Raw genomic sequence first — 14,919 nt, 5'->3', positions numbered from 1 at the left:
AACATTTTGTTGACACCATCCTAAAACCAAAGGCATCTAGGAATGTAAAATTGCTTAGGCTTATTTTCAGTTCTCTAAATTTGACGTTCTCACTGTCAGCTAAAGGAGATTTGGAAACTTAATGTGTTGTCAATCCATTGATCACTGTGATTGATTTTTCTAGGTCGAACATCATGTAGGAGTCACATTAAGAAAGCCTGCTGTGAAGGCAGGTGAGTTAATGACAGATGGTAGTTGTCATTGGACTGTCTGTACCTGGTGAGTTTAAGAATTGCTTGCTTGCGATTGATCCTGAGTTGCTAATAGCAACTGTAGTAAAATTGGAGATGGAAGAGAGGTGTGTGTTTGTTTTTTAAGTGTACATTGTGAAAATCAGGTGGCCTGTGAGTCGTCAGATTTATTTTAGGGAACCATTTACATTCTCCCCTAATAGAGGTAGTTGAGCTGGTCGGATCTGGATGTGTTGGAGATCAATCTCCTGAGCCTGAGGGAAAAGGGGTGAGATGTTATGATTGAATGGGACGGCTTTGGCCTTGGGGTCCTGGCAGCAGAGAGCGGGAACCCAGCCTGTGCCTTTTGCCTCTGACCTGGAAGCATTTGCCTCCAGCCTCTCAATTTCTTTTCAAAGGATGAGACACTTCCTTTTCAAAATAGCCAACAGACGGACTTGAGTATGTTTAGAAGAAAGCAAATAGCAGCCAAGATTCTGTATTTACTTATTTGGCAGTCAAAATAGATTAAGCTTTTTTTCTCACATGCTCATTTAGATGTCTTATGATATTGAAACTTTTAAATTTAAAACAGGAAGATTTAGTTATTTTAGTATTAGAACTCAGAATACTTAAGCTGTTCTTTATCTATTTTGAGTTTTTGATACCAGATTTTAAATAATGTTATGTATAAAGCCCAGTCTCAGAGGCAGGGATTCTTTTTAAAACAATAATACCTTGCTTTCAAGGAAAAAGGCTATATATTACTGCAACTTGTTTTAAAATTGGAATAAAATGATTAGTCAATTGGAATAAAATGATTATCCTTTCCCCTCATAGGGCCTACATACCTAGGACTGGATCAGCACCTGCATTTAGTACTTCACTTAACTTTGTGGAACTTGGAACAGATTCCAAGAAAACTGCCCACGAAATGGCAAGTGGTGGTCATCCAAATGGAAAGGTCAGCTCAGTTAAAGATTAAAATTAAAATTATTTCAAGTACAGATAGTCTCATATTTTTGCAATAATATTTTGGTGGTAATGGAAACCAAATCTTTAAGTATATGAACCCTTATTTGCCTATTGATATCAAGAAAATGATTTTCTCTTTTTTTTTTTTAAGTAATCCGGCTACTTCCTACAATCACATAATGATAATATTTCAAAGGCACAGAATTTCTTTGGAAATCACATTTATGTGTTTTCAAGATGTTTTTTCTATATATCATTTTGCCACTTAGCTAGTCCTCTTTTTATGCTCTCCTTTTACGTGTCTCCCAACCAAACAGTCACTTGGGATTGACCACAGAGGGGTGTGGTGGCCAGGTCATCCCCACCCTTTATGGTATTTTGGATTTTTCTTTTCCTCTCTTTTCCCTTTTCCCAGCTTCCTGCCTGCCTGGCACTGCACCAGCCCCCTCTTCCCCAGCGTGTGCTGTGCTGGGCCCAGGAGGCCCCCCATCCCCATCTGCAGCCTCGGTACCCTTGACAGCAGTGGCCCCAGGCCTTGTCCACCGCTGTGCTCAGCAGGGGCCTGGGTCCCACGGTTCCTTCAGAGGCTCTCACTGCCTCTAGCCCAGCTCTGGGCGCGGGTTTCCCAGACGATCTGCGCCTCGGTTCTCCTCTGAAGTACAGTGTACTCAAAGCTCAGCCAGTATCACCAATGTCCTCATTTGTGTTTCTCTCCATGGTTGGAGGAGCAAAGAGGAAATGGTTGCTCTGGGATTGAGTGGGTGGTGAACATTGAAGGGAACTTTTCCAATCCTCTGTATTTTTATTATTGAAAATCTTTAAGAGACTGTGTTCAGTTAGGGAGGGGAGCATAGGGGAAAATGCGATCTTTTAATTCAGGATAAGCACTTACTCAACAGCTGCCATGTCAGACATCATGCTAGGGGTTAGAAACAGAATTTGTCATATCCTGTTATATTGTATCACAATCCTTTATCATTATTTGTCATTTTGTTTGTTTATTCATTGAGGCTTAATAACCAGCTGCTTGTTTTGGGCAGTTGGATGAATTCTATCCTATTCTCTTCTAAATTCTATTCTGATCTATTATTTAGCTATTGAATTTTTCATTGCTGTATTAAAAAAAAAATCTCACTAGTTTTATTGTGATGATCAGGTGGTATATGCGATTTCGAAGGGAAATGATTGTGACTGTCTGGAATTTCGTTCTTCATCAGGTGAGTTGTTTTCATTATGTAAATTGTTTCCCAGCATTGCCTAAATTTTTATGCCTTTAAATTTGCATAAGCCTCACTTACATTTGCTAGTACTCTGCTTTTACTTTTTAATGCTTCTATGTTAAGAAAACATTGAATACTTATTTGAAATCAATGCTTAATTTTCATGTTATTTAATAAATTTTATTTTGGAAATCCAAATGAAAGGAATGGAAAGGAAACATAAAGTACACGTGCTTTTCCTGATCTGCTCCCTAATTTCCTTCAGGCTGGTGTTTCTCAATGTTTTTTTCATTACTGCTCCTGCTCACCCTAGGAGGCTTTTTAGACTTTTTTTTTTTTTTCCTAATTGGCCCCCTCCCTGTAATTTTAATATCACCAATATACCATTTATGTGTTTATGTATTGTATGCATGTCTGTGCTTTATATATAAAAGGTGTATGATTTTTTTATTCTCACCTGCTTGGGGCCATATCACCCCCATTGAGCATGGAGTTAGGCTAACTCTAGTTTATTTTAAATTAGATAGCTTAGTAAATGCCATTGTTTATACGTCTAGTAAATCTGCAGACACACAGCAGGACTTCATTTAGTTGGCATCATTGGGACATTAAGGGTTCCAGGGAAAGAAATACTTAAGCTTTTCATTTTTCTGAATTTCCTTTATACTACTAGATTTTGATGAAAGTATTTCTAAGGTGGATTACTTGCTTTCCTGCCTTTTAAAACATAGTTTAAGAAAATACCGATTTTCTTGATGACTCAAGATGACAGTGTTTATACGTAACAGTTGTTTACATTAAGCTTCCATGTAGTTTTTCTTGATGGGCTGTCAGCCTGAGGTTGTTGACTTTCTGATGATCCTGTTGCTCTCTTTTCTTTTCAGCATTTTTCCTTCTAGCATCCATTTCTGTCTGCTGCCACCTGCAACTGAGTCTTCTCTCAGGCTCCAGTCCCACACATTCAGCTATTTCGGACATTTCCATTTAGTTAGCATGTTGGCAGAATTACAGAGAGGGGGATTGTCCTACCTGATGTTACTCGAAGAGTACATGGAAAATCTTTGAGGATAAAAATTTTCTTTTGAAAATTTAAGCCATTACTATCAGACACCAAATTTAAATTAAAAACTTAAATGCCACTCACCCTTCAACACCAGCACTTGCGTGAAAAAGTTGAGGTACAGGATTAGGGTTAAGTAGTTTCATCCGAGATCACATAGCAGAAACCAAACAACTTTTCTGCCTTCCCAGAAGCCCCTTTTGATTTCTGAGGCCACCGGAACCAGTTCAGGCTCTCATTCGCTCCCGAGTATGTGGACGTGACGTGGTTCTGCCCTCTTTCTCAGAGCTTCCATCACATGTACCTGTCCCCGCTATGTACTAACCCTCATGTGCAGAGCTTTGAGCATCTTACTCCCTTGCCCACAAGTCTGCAAATGCTGCTAGTGGACTAAATGCTGAGCTCACCTTCTGGAGGAGCTGAAGCATGGGCCTGTAAACACCCCAGGCTCCCTTTGCAGCCGTTTTCAAACTTCCCACCTTTACTAGACTCTCCAAATCACACCGATTTATCGCTGTTTCTTAAAATGATCTCTGCTTTTGAGTTCAGGCCATCCTATCCAAAGCCTTCTCCTCAAAACTGCTGCATCCTGCTCAGGCCTTTCCCAGCCTCCAGCTAAAGTGATTTCTCCCTTCTGTGAATTACAAGAACAGTTAATTAACGTTCAGGGCAGCACGATGTCTTCTTTTCTCTTTAATGAAGTGACTTGTCTTCTCTTCCCATCTGGATTTCAAACTGAGAACAGGAGCCATGGCCTCTCTGTATCTACTCCAGGCCTAAGTCTCTTATCATCATTAGACTGTTTCTTTGTGATAATTTTATAGCATACCTAGAAAAACATCATCTGTAGCTTCTCTTTTCTTGGCTTACACATTTGTAGTTACACTCACATACAGTATTGCTTCGTTTCCTTCCAATTGGCATATTTTTATACTGTTTTACTCTCAAGTTTGTAGATTTTTATGTACAGAGTTCAGGAACAAATCCTTTTGTATTCATAGGTCATCCTCCAAAACATAGAGGAAGACACAGATCCCGACACAATGAATTGGAGAAGCACAGGTATGTTTTTTTTTTCCTGAGGTGTGTTTTCTTCCTCCTAATGTACCCCTCCCAAGAAAAAGGAAAAAGAAAATCTTTTTCAAGTTTTAACTACCAATATGATGGTCTAACTACCATCCAAAGACACATCAGAATAGATTTGTGTATTATGATGAGTATTGAAATCAAATGTCAAAGACATGTCTTTGGGGCAGGGTCATTTTTTGGCTAAAGGATTGTTATCCTGGATATTAATACTGATTTCTGAAAGTCGTATACTGTGAGATATATAAGTCTTACCTTTTTTAAAATTCCAAAATACATGCTGATAAGAGGAAAAATTATTTAGCGAGGTATAAAGTGGAAATCTCCTTCCCCCCTCACCATGTTTCACCTCTCCCACAATCCCTTCTCCAGTGGCCTTCTAGGAACCCACTGTTAACAGTTTCTTGTCCATCTAGAAACTTACTTTGCACATGCAATCATGGGTATTTGTATATTCAGAGGTCCTTTTGAGTAATTATTGTCAGAGAAAATATTTACTAATCAACTGACCACCTAGTTCTACAAAACATCTCCCCAGCTATATTCATAGTTAATCTTCCATTGCCTACCTAGATATAAACTGATTGCAAAGTGAAATTGTAAATCTTATGACACAGAAGTTCATGAAGTCAATAAAAGTGATGTTGGAGAAACTGCAAAGCTTTGTCTACCACAATTACACTAGGTGTCAATTTTCTTTTTTTTATTTGTTAAGACCGATTCCATGATGGTACTTCAAGGAGAATGATTTGGATATCAAAGCACTAAGAGAGCCCTAAGGAAATTAGTAAAGCCTCCAGTTATTTAAAAAATGACCTTTGTTGATGCTGCTAGAAACATTAAATATCAAGTGAAAATATAGTATACTATGTTACTCTTTTATGTGGTAGAAAAATCCTGAGTCCTTCCACCACTCCACTCCACAAAAGAAACCAAAACCCATTACATGAGCATTCTTTGAACAGAAGAGTTGTAATGTTAACCTATTTTGTTAAGATAAATTTATTTTCCTAATATTTTGTTTCAGTTTTAAAAGTAAAGGCTCTTTGATAATATCATGGAGTTACTTCGGGATTAAATGAGATAACCGCACAAATCACTTAAGACTCTGGAACATAGCAAATGCTCACTACACTTCAGCTGTCTTCATTGTTATCACTTTCATTGATTTCATTGTTATTAGCACTATTCTGCCTACAGCTTGCTTTTATCTATTATAAAATAGACCATAGAGATCTGCTTCCTTCATTTTCACTGCTGCGGAATTTTTAATATAAATGAGTAGTACAGATAAGTCACATTTTCCTACCAGTCCCCTATTGTTATATGACTAGGTTTTGTTCCTCACTTCCTTTCCTTCTCTCCCTCTCTTACAATTGTACCTTTGTGCACTTGATAAGGTATATGTGAAAAAGAAATTTCTGGAGTGGAATTGCTGTGTCAAAGGAAATGTGCAGTTTTTACTTTGGTAGATACTGACAAGTTGTCATCCCGGGAAGGTGCTAACCTGAGAGGTTCTGAGTGTCCCTTACTCTCACCAGCAGGGGGAGCCAGACGTTCAGACCTTTGCTAGTGATGGGCCAGATGGTTACATGTCATTAGATTTTTCTGGGAGGTTGGGCATCTTTTCAGTGTATCTTGGGCACATTTGTTGTTTCTGGTCTCTGTTGTTTCTGTAGATGGGTAATCACTTTTGATGATTAGCACAAATCCCACCTTTTCGTTTTTTCTGAAGTGTTTCTTCTTCTGTGTTATCTTTTGAGTCAACTCCTCTGGTTTCCCTCTAACCCCGACTTCTATAGGTACTTTTATTGGGATTGCCTTGAATTTAGAGATTTATTTGGGGAGAATCGACATCTTGGTGATGTTTCTATTCAGGAACTTTGATAATTGTTTATTTACTCAGTATTTAAAATGATCTACAGTAAATATTTTGGTTTTATTCATATAAGTAGGACTGTTTTATTTCAAAATGAATTAAAAACACTTTTCTCTTTTAGTTCTAGTTCACAGTTGAATTTACAGATAGATTTGAAAAGCATCTTGGACAAACAGTTGTCTAAATCTTCCAGAGCTGCACACCAGGTAATGGAAAAGGCATTTGTAATGGAAAAGGCAAACTGTTTGAGCCCATTTTTGTTTTTCATGTGAATTAAGTTCTAATCATATACATTTTTGAGTTTTTTTTATTTTAGTTAGAGACATATAATTTGATATGATTACTAAAAACTCTAATGTCACTAATTGAAATATTAACTTGATAATTACATTAGTCAGAGGTCTCAAGGTTAACACTGCAAAATTGTTTGCCTGCCAAAGAGGTAGCAGTAATACTAAATTTTAAGATTAATATTTAGAATATTTCAAATAATGTAATTTAGAAAGATGTAAACACTTGCACTTTTCACCTGTTTGGAATCATACCTACTTTAAAATCATTAAAGAGCAAACATTTTATTCTTTGAATGACTTATATGTAAAATTCTTTTTATGGTATTTGGAAATAATGAAAAAGTGCATTAAGATGGAATAGAATACTGGATTTTAATTATATGGGTCATTTTAAAATTCGGATAGTTATTTTAGGTATACCTAACAGGTATCTTACAAAGGACTGATAGAATGAGGCATGTTTCAAGCAGTTTATGAAAACAAACTTCTGATCATTAGCATGTAAGCATTTTTAGTATTTCTTACAATTAGAGATTTTTAAAATTATGTATTTTTACGTTGATCTTGTCGCTAAAAACCATCCATGGAGGACTTAAATAGAAAAGATAGTCTGTGAAGATCACGAGATGACTTAAATAAATATGACAATTATATCTGAGCCTTCATTCATTCATTCAGCACGTTTTTATTGAGGCCCCCTGTAAGCTGAAGACAGATGGGGATTCAGTGGGTGTGCTTAGCTGCTCTTGGGTTGTTTTCGGTGTGTTGTACTGTAACGAGAGAAATAATTTCCAATGGAAACCAGAGGGTATATGGATTTGTTTTCTAGAATGTAAAAAATACTAAATTCAGTTGATTCAAATCTAATAACCAGTATTTTGGGGGGGCATAAGACATCATCTTCTGTAAATTCAAATTTATACCTGAATGCCATAAATACGGCTCTACGTGAGCGTTGTAAATCGTTTAACAAGTCCCAAGTTTATAGGAGAGCTGTTGTTTTCCATGCATAGTCTGGGGAAAAGTTCTGTCCTAGACTTTTGCTTCCTTGGATGAAAACCAGCAGGAAGCTTTTGTTAATGTGGCCAAACTGCTTTTCCCTCCATGCTTTGCACAGTGGGGTCTCCTTTTGGATCTTTATTGTTAGCAACAGTGGGGAATGTTAATGCACATTTGCATTTTTGATGTACTGAATAATGTTCTCCTTATGTGCTGTTAAAACTTCAGAATCTTGTTTGGTCTGGAAAAGTGAGCAAGGCTTAGCCCCATGTAGTGTAAAATGAGCCACCCCTTCTTATAATGGGCAGCAGTGGAGGTGTCCGATCAAGATGGTGAAGCAGAGCCTCTCACTTTCACTTTAAAGGCGCTGTGCTGAGATAGGAATATAATTCATAAAAGGGAGTTCCAAGTATCTAAGTAGTTTATTATCAGTTACAAAATATTATTGCCCTGTAATGAACTTCGGCATCCTAAGTTTCAGACTAAAAAATGTATAGATCTGGATTTCTGCAATAGAATTTATTTTTTGCAGGATTTTTCGAATATAATGAAAATGCTGAGAGGCTTGATTCAGGATGGTTGCACAGCCTTGTTGGAACAGCGTTGTCGCAGTGCTGCACAGGCCTTTACAGAGTTGCTCAATGGTTTAGATCCTCAAAAGATAAAGGTAAAACTGATGCATTGTAACCTGATTGCCAATGCTAATGCATCTCCTGTGAATGTAGAAGCTTTAATAGAAGCTTTAATGACATCACGTTAGTCCATCTTAGACCTTGCTGAGTCTACTCCAGATTACACTCAATATATGATCTGTGTTTATACTCTCCTTGTGCTGTAATGTGTGCTCTTTGGAACCATGGCTTTTTCTCTTATGAAAAGATTTGGGCTGACTTTAGTCACGTCTTTGCATCCAGAAAGATAGTATTAGCTGGGTAAGTAAATACTTTACACAAGGTCGTAGGAGAGCAAATGTCTTTAATCTATCACTACTACCCATTTATAGGGAAAATAATATGACTTTAATTATAAATTATCCTAATCTATTATGAATTGTATCCTCAAGGAACAATGAGATAATGATAGCAATATAACTGCATATCTTTGGAAAATATATTTTCTAATTCTGTTTGGCCTTCAGCCCTGTCATATTGACTAGTGAGATTTTGTTACACTTCTCTTTTTTTTTTAATATTCATTTTATTGAGATATATTCACATATCATGCAGTCATACAAAACAAATCATACATTTGATTGTTCACAGTACCATTACATAGTTGTACATTCATCACCAAAATCAATCCCCGACACCCTCATTACCACACACACAAAAATAACCAGAATAATAATTAAAGTGAGAAAGAGCAACTAAATTAAAAAAGAACACTGGGCGCCCTTGTCTGTCTGTTTGTTTGTTTGTTTCCTTCCCCCACCTTTCCACTCATCCATCCACAAACTAGACAAATGGGAGTGTGTTACACTTCTTTTAAGGTTTGGTTAGGAGGTCAGTATGAAGCAAATTAAACGGAATTATTTCGCATTTTTAACTGGAGAATTTTTGTTGACAGCAATTGAACTTGGCCATGATTAACTATGTCTTAGTAGTCTATGGACTCGCTATTTCTCTCCTTGGAATAGGACAGCCTGAGGTAAGATTGAATGGAAGTAATAAACAATTAAAATATGACATTGATTTCAGATGTTATGTAAAAATAGTTTTCTGTATGGCTCATTTCCTTCTGTGTACTTGATGATTTTTTTGAAAATAGCTAAGATGAACTTAGTTTGTGTTTCTTAGAAAATTTAATTTGTGTTCCTATTTGAAAAAAGCTATGCCAGACAACCACTGGGATTCTACTTTTTATTTGTATAAAATATAGAGGATCTAATGTATCTGGAATGATGGATTTCCGAGACATAATGCTGAGGGGAAAAAGGCAAGTTGGAAAACATAGCAAACATCATGATACCACTTAGGTACAATTAAGAAAACATATAGAATGATACTGTATATTGTTTATGGATATGCATCTTTTAAAAATATAAAAACATGGACCAGATCCACGTTAATTTTAAGATAATGATTGCATTTAGAGATAGAACAAGGGAATGGATCTGGGGAGATTAGAAAGGAGACTTCAGCTATGGGAGTTATGCTGTTTTATTTTTTAAAAATAAAGTGAAAACTGATAATATCTCTTAGTTCTGGATAGTGGGTACTTGGGTATTGTCCTGTATTCTAGACTGGAGGCCTGTCTGTGGAAAGTTGAGGGCATGTGTGACTTAATTTCTCTGGCTCCTGTCCTTTCATTGCTCTCCAGGAAAGTTTATTAACCTGCACTTCTCAGCATTATAATTTGCTTTCCATGTTTTTGCATTTTCTATAAATGTTGAAATGGCTCTAGAATGACCTCAGATATAATACATCTTTTCTACCAACCTGGGATTCAGGCTTCCCTGGCTGGATGATGGTTTAATCCTAAATTGCTACATAATTAGGGTCTCAGCCTTCCGTATGTTCTCCTCTGTCTCGTTAATACACAACACCTCAGCTTCCTTCTCTTTCTGCCATTCTTTATCCCTTTTTCTTGATGTAACAGTGCCATGATTTTTCCTTGTGACAGATGGTTTTCCATTAAAGTCTAATTGCATTTTCTGCTCAATTTTTGGGACAAGGCTTCCTTATGTCAGGTTGTCACGTTTGGCCTTATCGGAATTGAAGAAATAGTTTATTAAATTTGTGATTTACTGTAAAGTAGTGAGACAGATTAAAAGAAAAACAAAAGGGTGTGGTAGCACTTAAATATATAAATGTGTTTTATTATTCTGAGTAGCTGCTGAAGGAAGCCATATATTTGTTCCAATACAATCCTTTGTTCAAAAACTTTTTGGAATGCCTCTTTGGAATTGGCCTCAGAGCTACTTATAAGCCCGAATTGGTAGTGACATTTCTTTATTTGACCAACCAATATTGCTTAGTGCCAGTTATCTTTTGGAATTTTTCCTAAAAACAAAATAGGTTCGAAGTGTGGGGGGATTCCTACTGTTGAGAATATGTGAAGTAATTTACCCTATGATCTGTAAAGTTTTTATTAAACAGCTGTTTCTACTACATCCATTTCCAAAACATTTTGGTAATGTCATTAGAATGATGCCTAACATCCCAAGGGAGCAGTACTTACTCAGGTACATGATATATGGTGTGTTTGCCCCCAAACAGTCTCTTTACCATGAATTCACACCTTTTAGTGTTAGCACAGACTGGCCTATTAGACAATGGATTGGTTGATGAGTTCAGTTCCCACTTTTGTCTTGAGCAGGGTCTGTTTGGTTGAGTTTCTTTAGTATCCATATAATCAAAATTTATATAATTCAGAAGAAAACGAGAAGTAGAAAGTGTAATTGTACAGTTACTTTTCATATTATGCAAAAACTGTCAAACTTGGAGTATCTGTTCCAGCATTTCTCTTTTTGTATAAGTGATCATTGTACTCATTGCTATTGAAGGAATTATCAGAAGCTGAGAACCAGTTTAAGAGGATTATCGAATTCTACCCCAACGAGGGACTTGATTGCTTGGCCTACTGTGGAATTGGGGAAGTATATTTGAAGAAAAACAGGTTAGTATAGACCACACTTCTTTAAGCTGTGGCTGATAACTCATTCAGAGTCTAATGTGGTGATGAGTCCTTTTCTAGAATTAATTACTTTGAAGGCCTGGTATTTCTATATTAATATTCATTCTTAAATAAAGCAAGGACAATCAGTTTAATTCCTGGTGCTTCCTTTATTTTGAGTATAATAGAAAGACATTAATAGAATAATTTGACATGAAGGATTTAATATTTTGATCTTTTAGTGAGTGTCATCTATAAATGGTGGCAGAATTGATGGAAATGAATACTCTAAAAATCTGGTTATATAATTTATCAGTTAAATATTCAAAAAAATAATAACCTGTATGAAGATGGTTTTAGTAAGAGGTAACCTGTATGTTCAAAGGCACTTTGGGTTAGAAATAAAAATCTCTTTTCTGCACTTTTTTTTTTTTTTTTAATCATTTTATTGAGATATATTCACATACCACGCAGTCATATAAAACAAATCGTACTTTCAATTGTTTACAGTACCATTACATAGTTGTACATTCATCACCTAAATCAGTCCCTGACACCTTCATTAGCACACACACAAAAATAACAAGAATAATAATTAGAGTGAAAAAGAGCAATTGAAGTAAAAAAGAACACTGGGTACCTTTGTCTGTTTGTTTCCTTCCCCTATTTTTCTACTCATCCATCCATAAACTAGACAAAGTGGGGTGTGGTCCTTATGGCTTTCCCACTCCCATTGTCACCCCTCATAAGCTACATTTTTATACATCTGTCTTCGAGATTCATGGGTTCTGGGTTGTAGTTTGATAGTTTCAGGTATCCACCACCAGCTACCCCAATTCTTCAGAACCTAAAAAGGGTTGTCTAAAGTGTGCGTAAGAGTGCCCACCAGAGTGACCTCTCGGCTCGTTTTGGAATCTTTCTGCCACTGAAGCTTATTTCATTTCCTTTCACATCCCCCTTTTGGTCAAGAAGATGTTCTCCGTCCCACGATGCCGGGTCTACATTCCTCCCCGGGAGTCATATTCCACGTTGCCAGGGAGATTCACTCCCCTGGGTGTCTGATCCCACGTAGGGGGGAGGGCAGTGATTTCACCTTTCAAGTTGGCTTAGCCAGAGAGAGAGGGCCACATCTGAGCAACAAAGAGGCATTCAGGAGGAGACGCTTAGGCACAAATATAGGGAGGCTTAGTCTCTCCTTTGCAGCAACCGTCTTCCCAAGGGTAAAACTTATGGTAGAGGGCTCAACCCATCAAACCACCAGTCCCCTATGTCTGTGGTCATGTTAGCAACCATGGAGGTGGGGTAGGCGAATACCCCTGCATTCTCCACAGGCTCCTCAAGGGGGCACTACATCATTTTTTTTCCTTGTTTTTCTTTCTTTCTTTTTTTTTTTTTTAACTTTCCATTCTTTTTTAAATCAACTGTATGAAAAAAAAAGTTAAAAAGAAAACAAACATACAATAAAAGAACATTTCAAAGAGACCATAACAAGGGAGTAAGAAAAAGACAACTAACCTAAGATAACTGCTTAACTTCCAACATGTTCCTACTTTACCCCAAGAAAGTTACATAATATAGCAACCTTTCTGTGAACTTGTTCCTACTATATCCATCAGAAATTAACAGACCATAGTCATTTCTGGGCATCCCCAGAACGTTAAAAAGCTTATCTGTTCTTCTTGGATTATTGTTCCCCCTTCCTTAATTACTCTCTACTGCTAGTTCCCCTACATTCTACATTATAAACCATTTGTTTTACATTTTTGAAAGTTCACATTAGTGGTAGCATATAATATTTCTCTTTTTGTGCCTGGCTTATTTCACTCAGCATTATGTCTTCAAGGTTCATCCATGTTGTCATATGTTTCACGAGATCGTTCCTTCTTACTGACGCGTAGTATTCCATCGTGTGTATATACCACATTTTATTTATCCACTCATCTGTTGAAGGACATTTGGGTTGTTTCCATCTCTTGGCAATTGTGAATAATGCTGCTATGAACATTGGCGTGCAGATATCTGTTCGTGTCACTGCTTTCCGATCTTCCGGGTATATACTGAGAAGTGCAATCACCGGATCGAATGGTAGCTCTATATCTAGTTTTCTAAGGAACTGCCAGACTGACTTCCAGAGTGGCTGAACCATTATACAGTCCCACCAACAGTGAATAAGAGTTCCAATTTCTCCACATCCCCTCCAGCATTTGTAGTTTCCTGTTTGTTTAATGGCAGCCATTCTAACCGGTGTTAGATGGTATCTCATTGTGGTCTTAATTTGCATCTCTCTAATAGCTAGTGAAGCTGAACATTTTTTCATGTGTTTCTTGGCCATTTGTATTTCCTCTTCAGAGAACTGTCTTTTCATATCTTTTGCCCATTTTATAATTGGGCTGTCTGTACTATTGTCATTGAGTTGTAGGATTTCTTTGTATATGCATGATATCAGTCTTTTGTCAGATACATGGTTTCCAAAAATTTTTTCCCGTTGAGTTGGCTGCCTCTTTACCTTTTTGAGAAATTCCTTTGAGGTGCAGAAACTTCTAAGCTTGAGGAGTTCCCATTTATCTATTTTCTCTTTTGTTGCTTGTGCTTTTGGTGTAAAGTCTAGGAAGTGGCCGCGTAATACAAGGTCTTGAAGATGTTTTCCTACATTATCTTCTAGGAGTTTTATGGTACTTTCTTTTATATTGAGATCTTTGCTCCATTTTGAGTTAATTTTTGTGTAGGGGGTGAGGTAGGGGTCCTCTTTCATTCTTTTGGATATGGATATCCAACTCTCCCAGCCCCATTTGTTGAAAAGACCATTATGACTCAGTTCAGTGACTTTGGGGGCCTTATCAAAGATCAGTTGGCCATAGATCTGAGGGTCTATCTCCGAATTCTCAATTCGATTCCATTGATCTATATGTCTATCTTTGTGCCAGTACCATGCTGTTTTGGCAACTGTGGCTTTATAATAAGCTTCAAAGTCAGGGAGTGTAAGTCCTCCCACTTCGTTTTTCTTTTTTAGAGTGTCTTTAGCAATTCGAGGCATCTTCCCTTTCCAAATAAATTTGATAACTAGCTTTTCCAAGTCTGCAAAGTAGGTTGTTGGAATTTTGATTGGGATTGCATTGAATCTGTAGATGAGTTTGGGTAGAATTGACATCTTAATGACATTTAGCCTTCCTATCCATGAACATGGAATATTTTTCCATCTTTTAAGGTCCCCTTCTATTTCTTTTAGTAGAGTTATGTAGTTTTCTTTGTATAGGTCTTTTACATCTTTGGTTAAGTTGATTCCTAGGTACTTGATTTTTTTAGTTGCTATTGAAAATGGTATCTTTTTCTTGAGTGTCTCTTCAGTTTGTTCATTTCTAGCATATAGAAACATTACTGACTTATGTGCAGTAATCTTGTATCCCGCTACTTTGCTAAATTTGTTTATTAGCTCTAGTAGCTGTATCGTCGATTTCTCAGGGTTTTCTAGATATAAGATCATATCGTCTGCAAACAATGACAGTTTTACTTCTTCTTTTCCAATTTGGATGCCTTTTATTTCTTTGTCTTGCCGGATTGCCCTGGCTAGCACTTCCAGCACAAT

At 36.9% G+C, this 14,919-nt stretch overlaps 1 protein-coding gene across 1 annotated transcript in view; it reads left to right on the top strand.

The window, feature by feature from the left end:
• Positions 1 to 14,919, top strand: part of TTC3 (tetratricopeptide repeat domain 3) — a 117,919-nt gene that overhangs the window by 37,340 nt on the left and 65,660 nt on the right. Inside the window, exons 13-20 of the mRNA XM_037831591.1 lie at positions 164 to 212; positions 1,050 to 1,173; positions 2,341 to 2,401; positions 4,466 to 4,526; positions 6,551 to 6,635; positions 8,254 to 8,388; positions 9,288 to 9,368; positions 11,227 to 11,339. Coding sequence (XP_037687519.1) covers positions 164 to 212; positions 1,050 to 1,173; positions 2,341 to 2,401; positions 4,466 to 4,526; positions 6,551 to 6,635; positions 8,254 to 8,388; positions 9,288 to 9,368; positions 11,227 to 11,339 — 709 coding nt within the window. The remainder of the gene's footprint in view (positions 1 to 163; positions 213 to 1,049; positions 1,174 to 2,340; positions 2,402 to 4,465; positions 4,527 to 6,550; positions 6,636 to 8,253; positions 8,389 to 9,287; positions 9,369 to 11,226; positions 11,340 to 14,919) is intronic.

This window comes from Choloepus didactylus, chromosome 1, assembly GCF_015220235.1.
Source record: "Choloepus didactylus isolate mChoDid1 chromosome 1, mChoDid1.pri, whole genome shotgun sequence".
In the NCBI taxonomy this organism is placed as follows: domain Eukaryota; kingdom Metazoa; phylum Chordata; class Mammalia; order Pilosa; family Megalonychidae; genus Choloepus; species Choloepus didactylus.
This window is presented reverse-complemented; position numbering and strand designations above follow the sequence as displayed.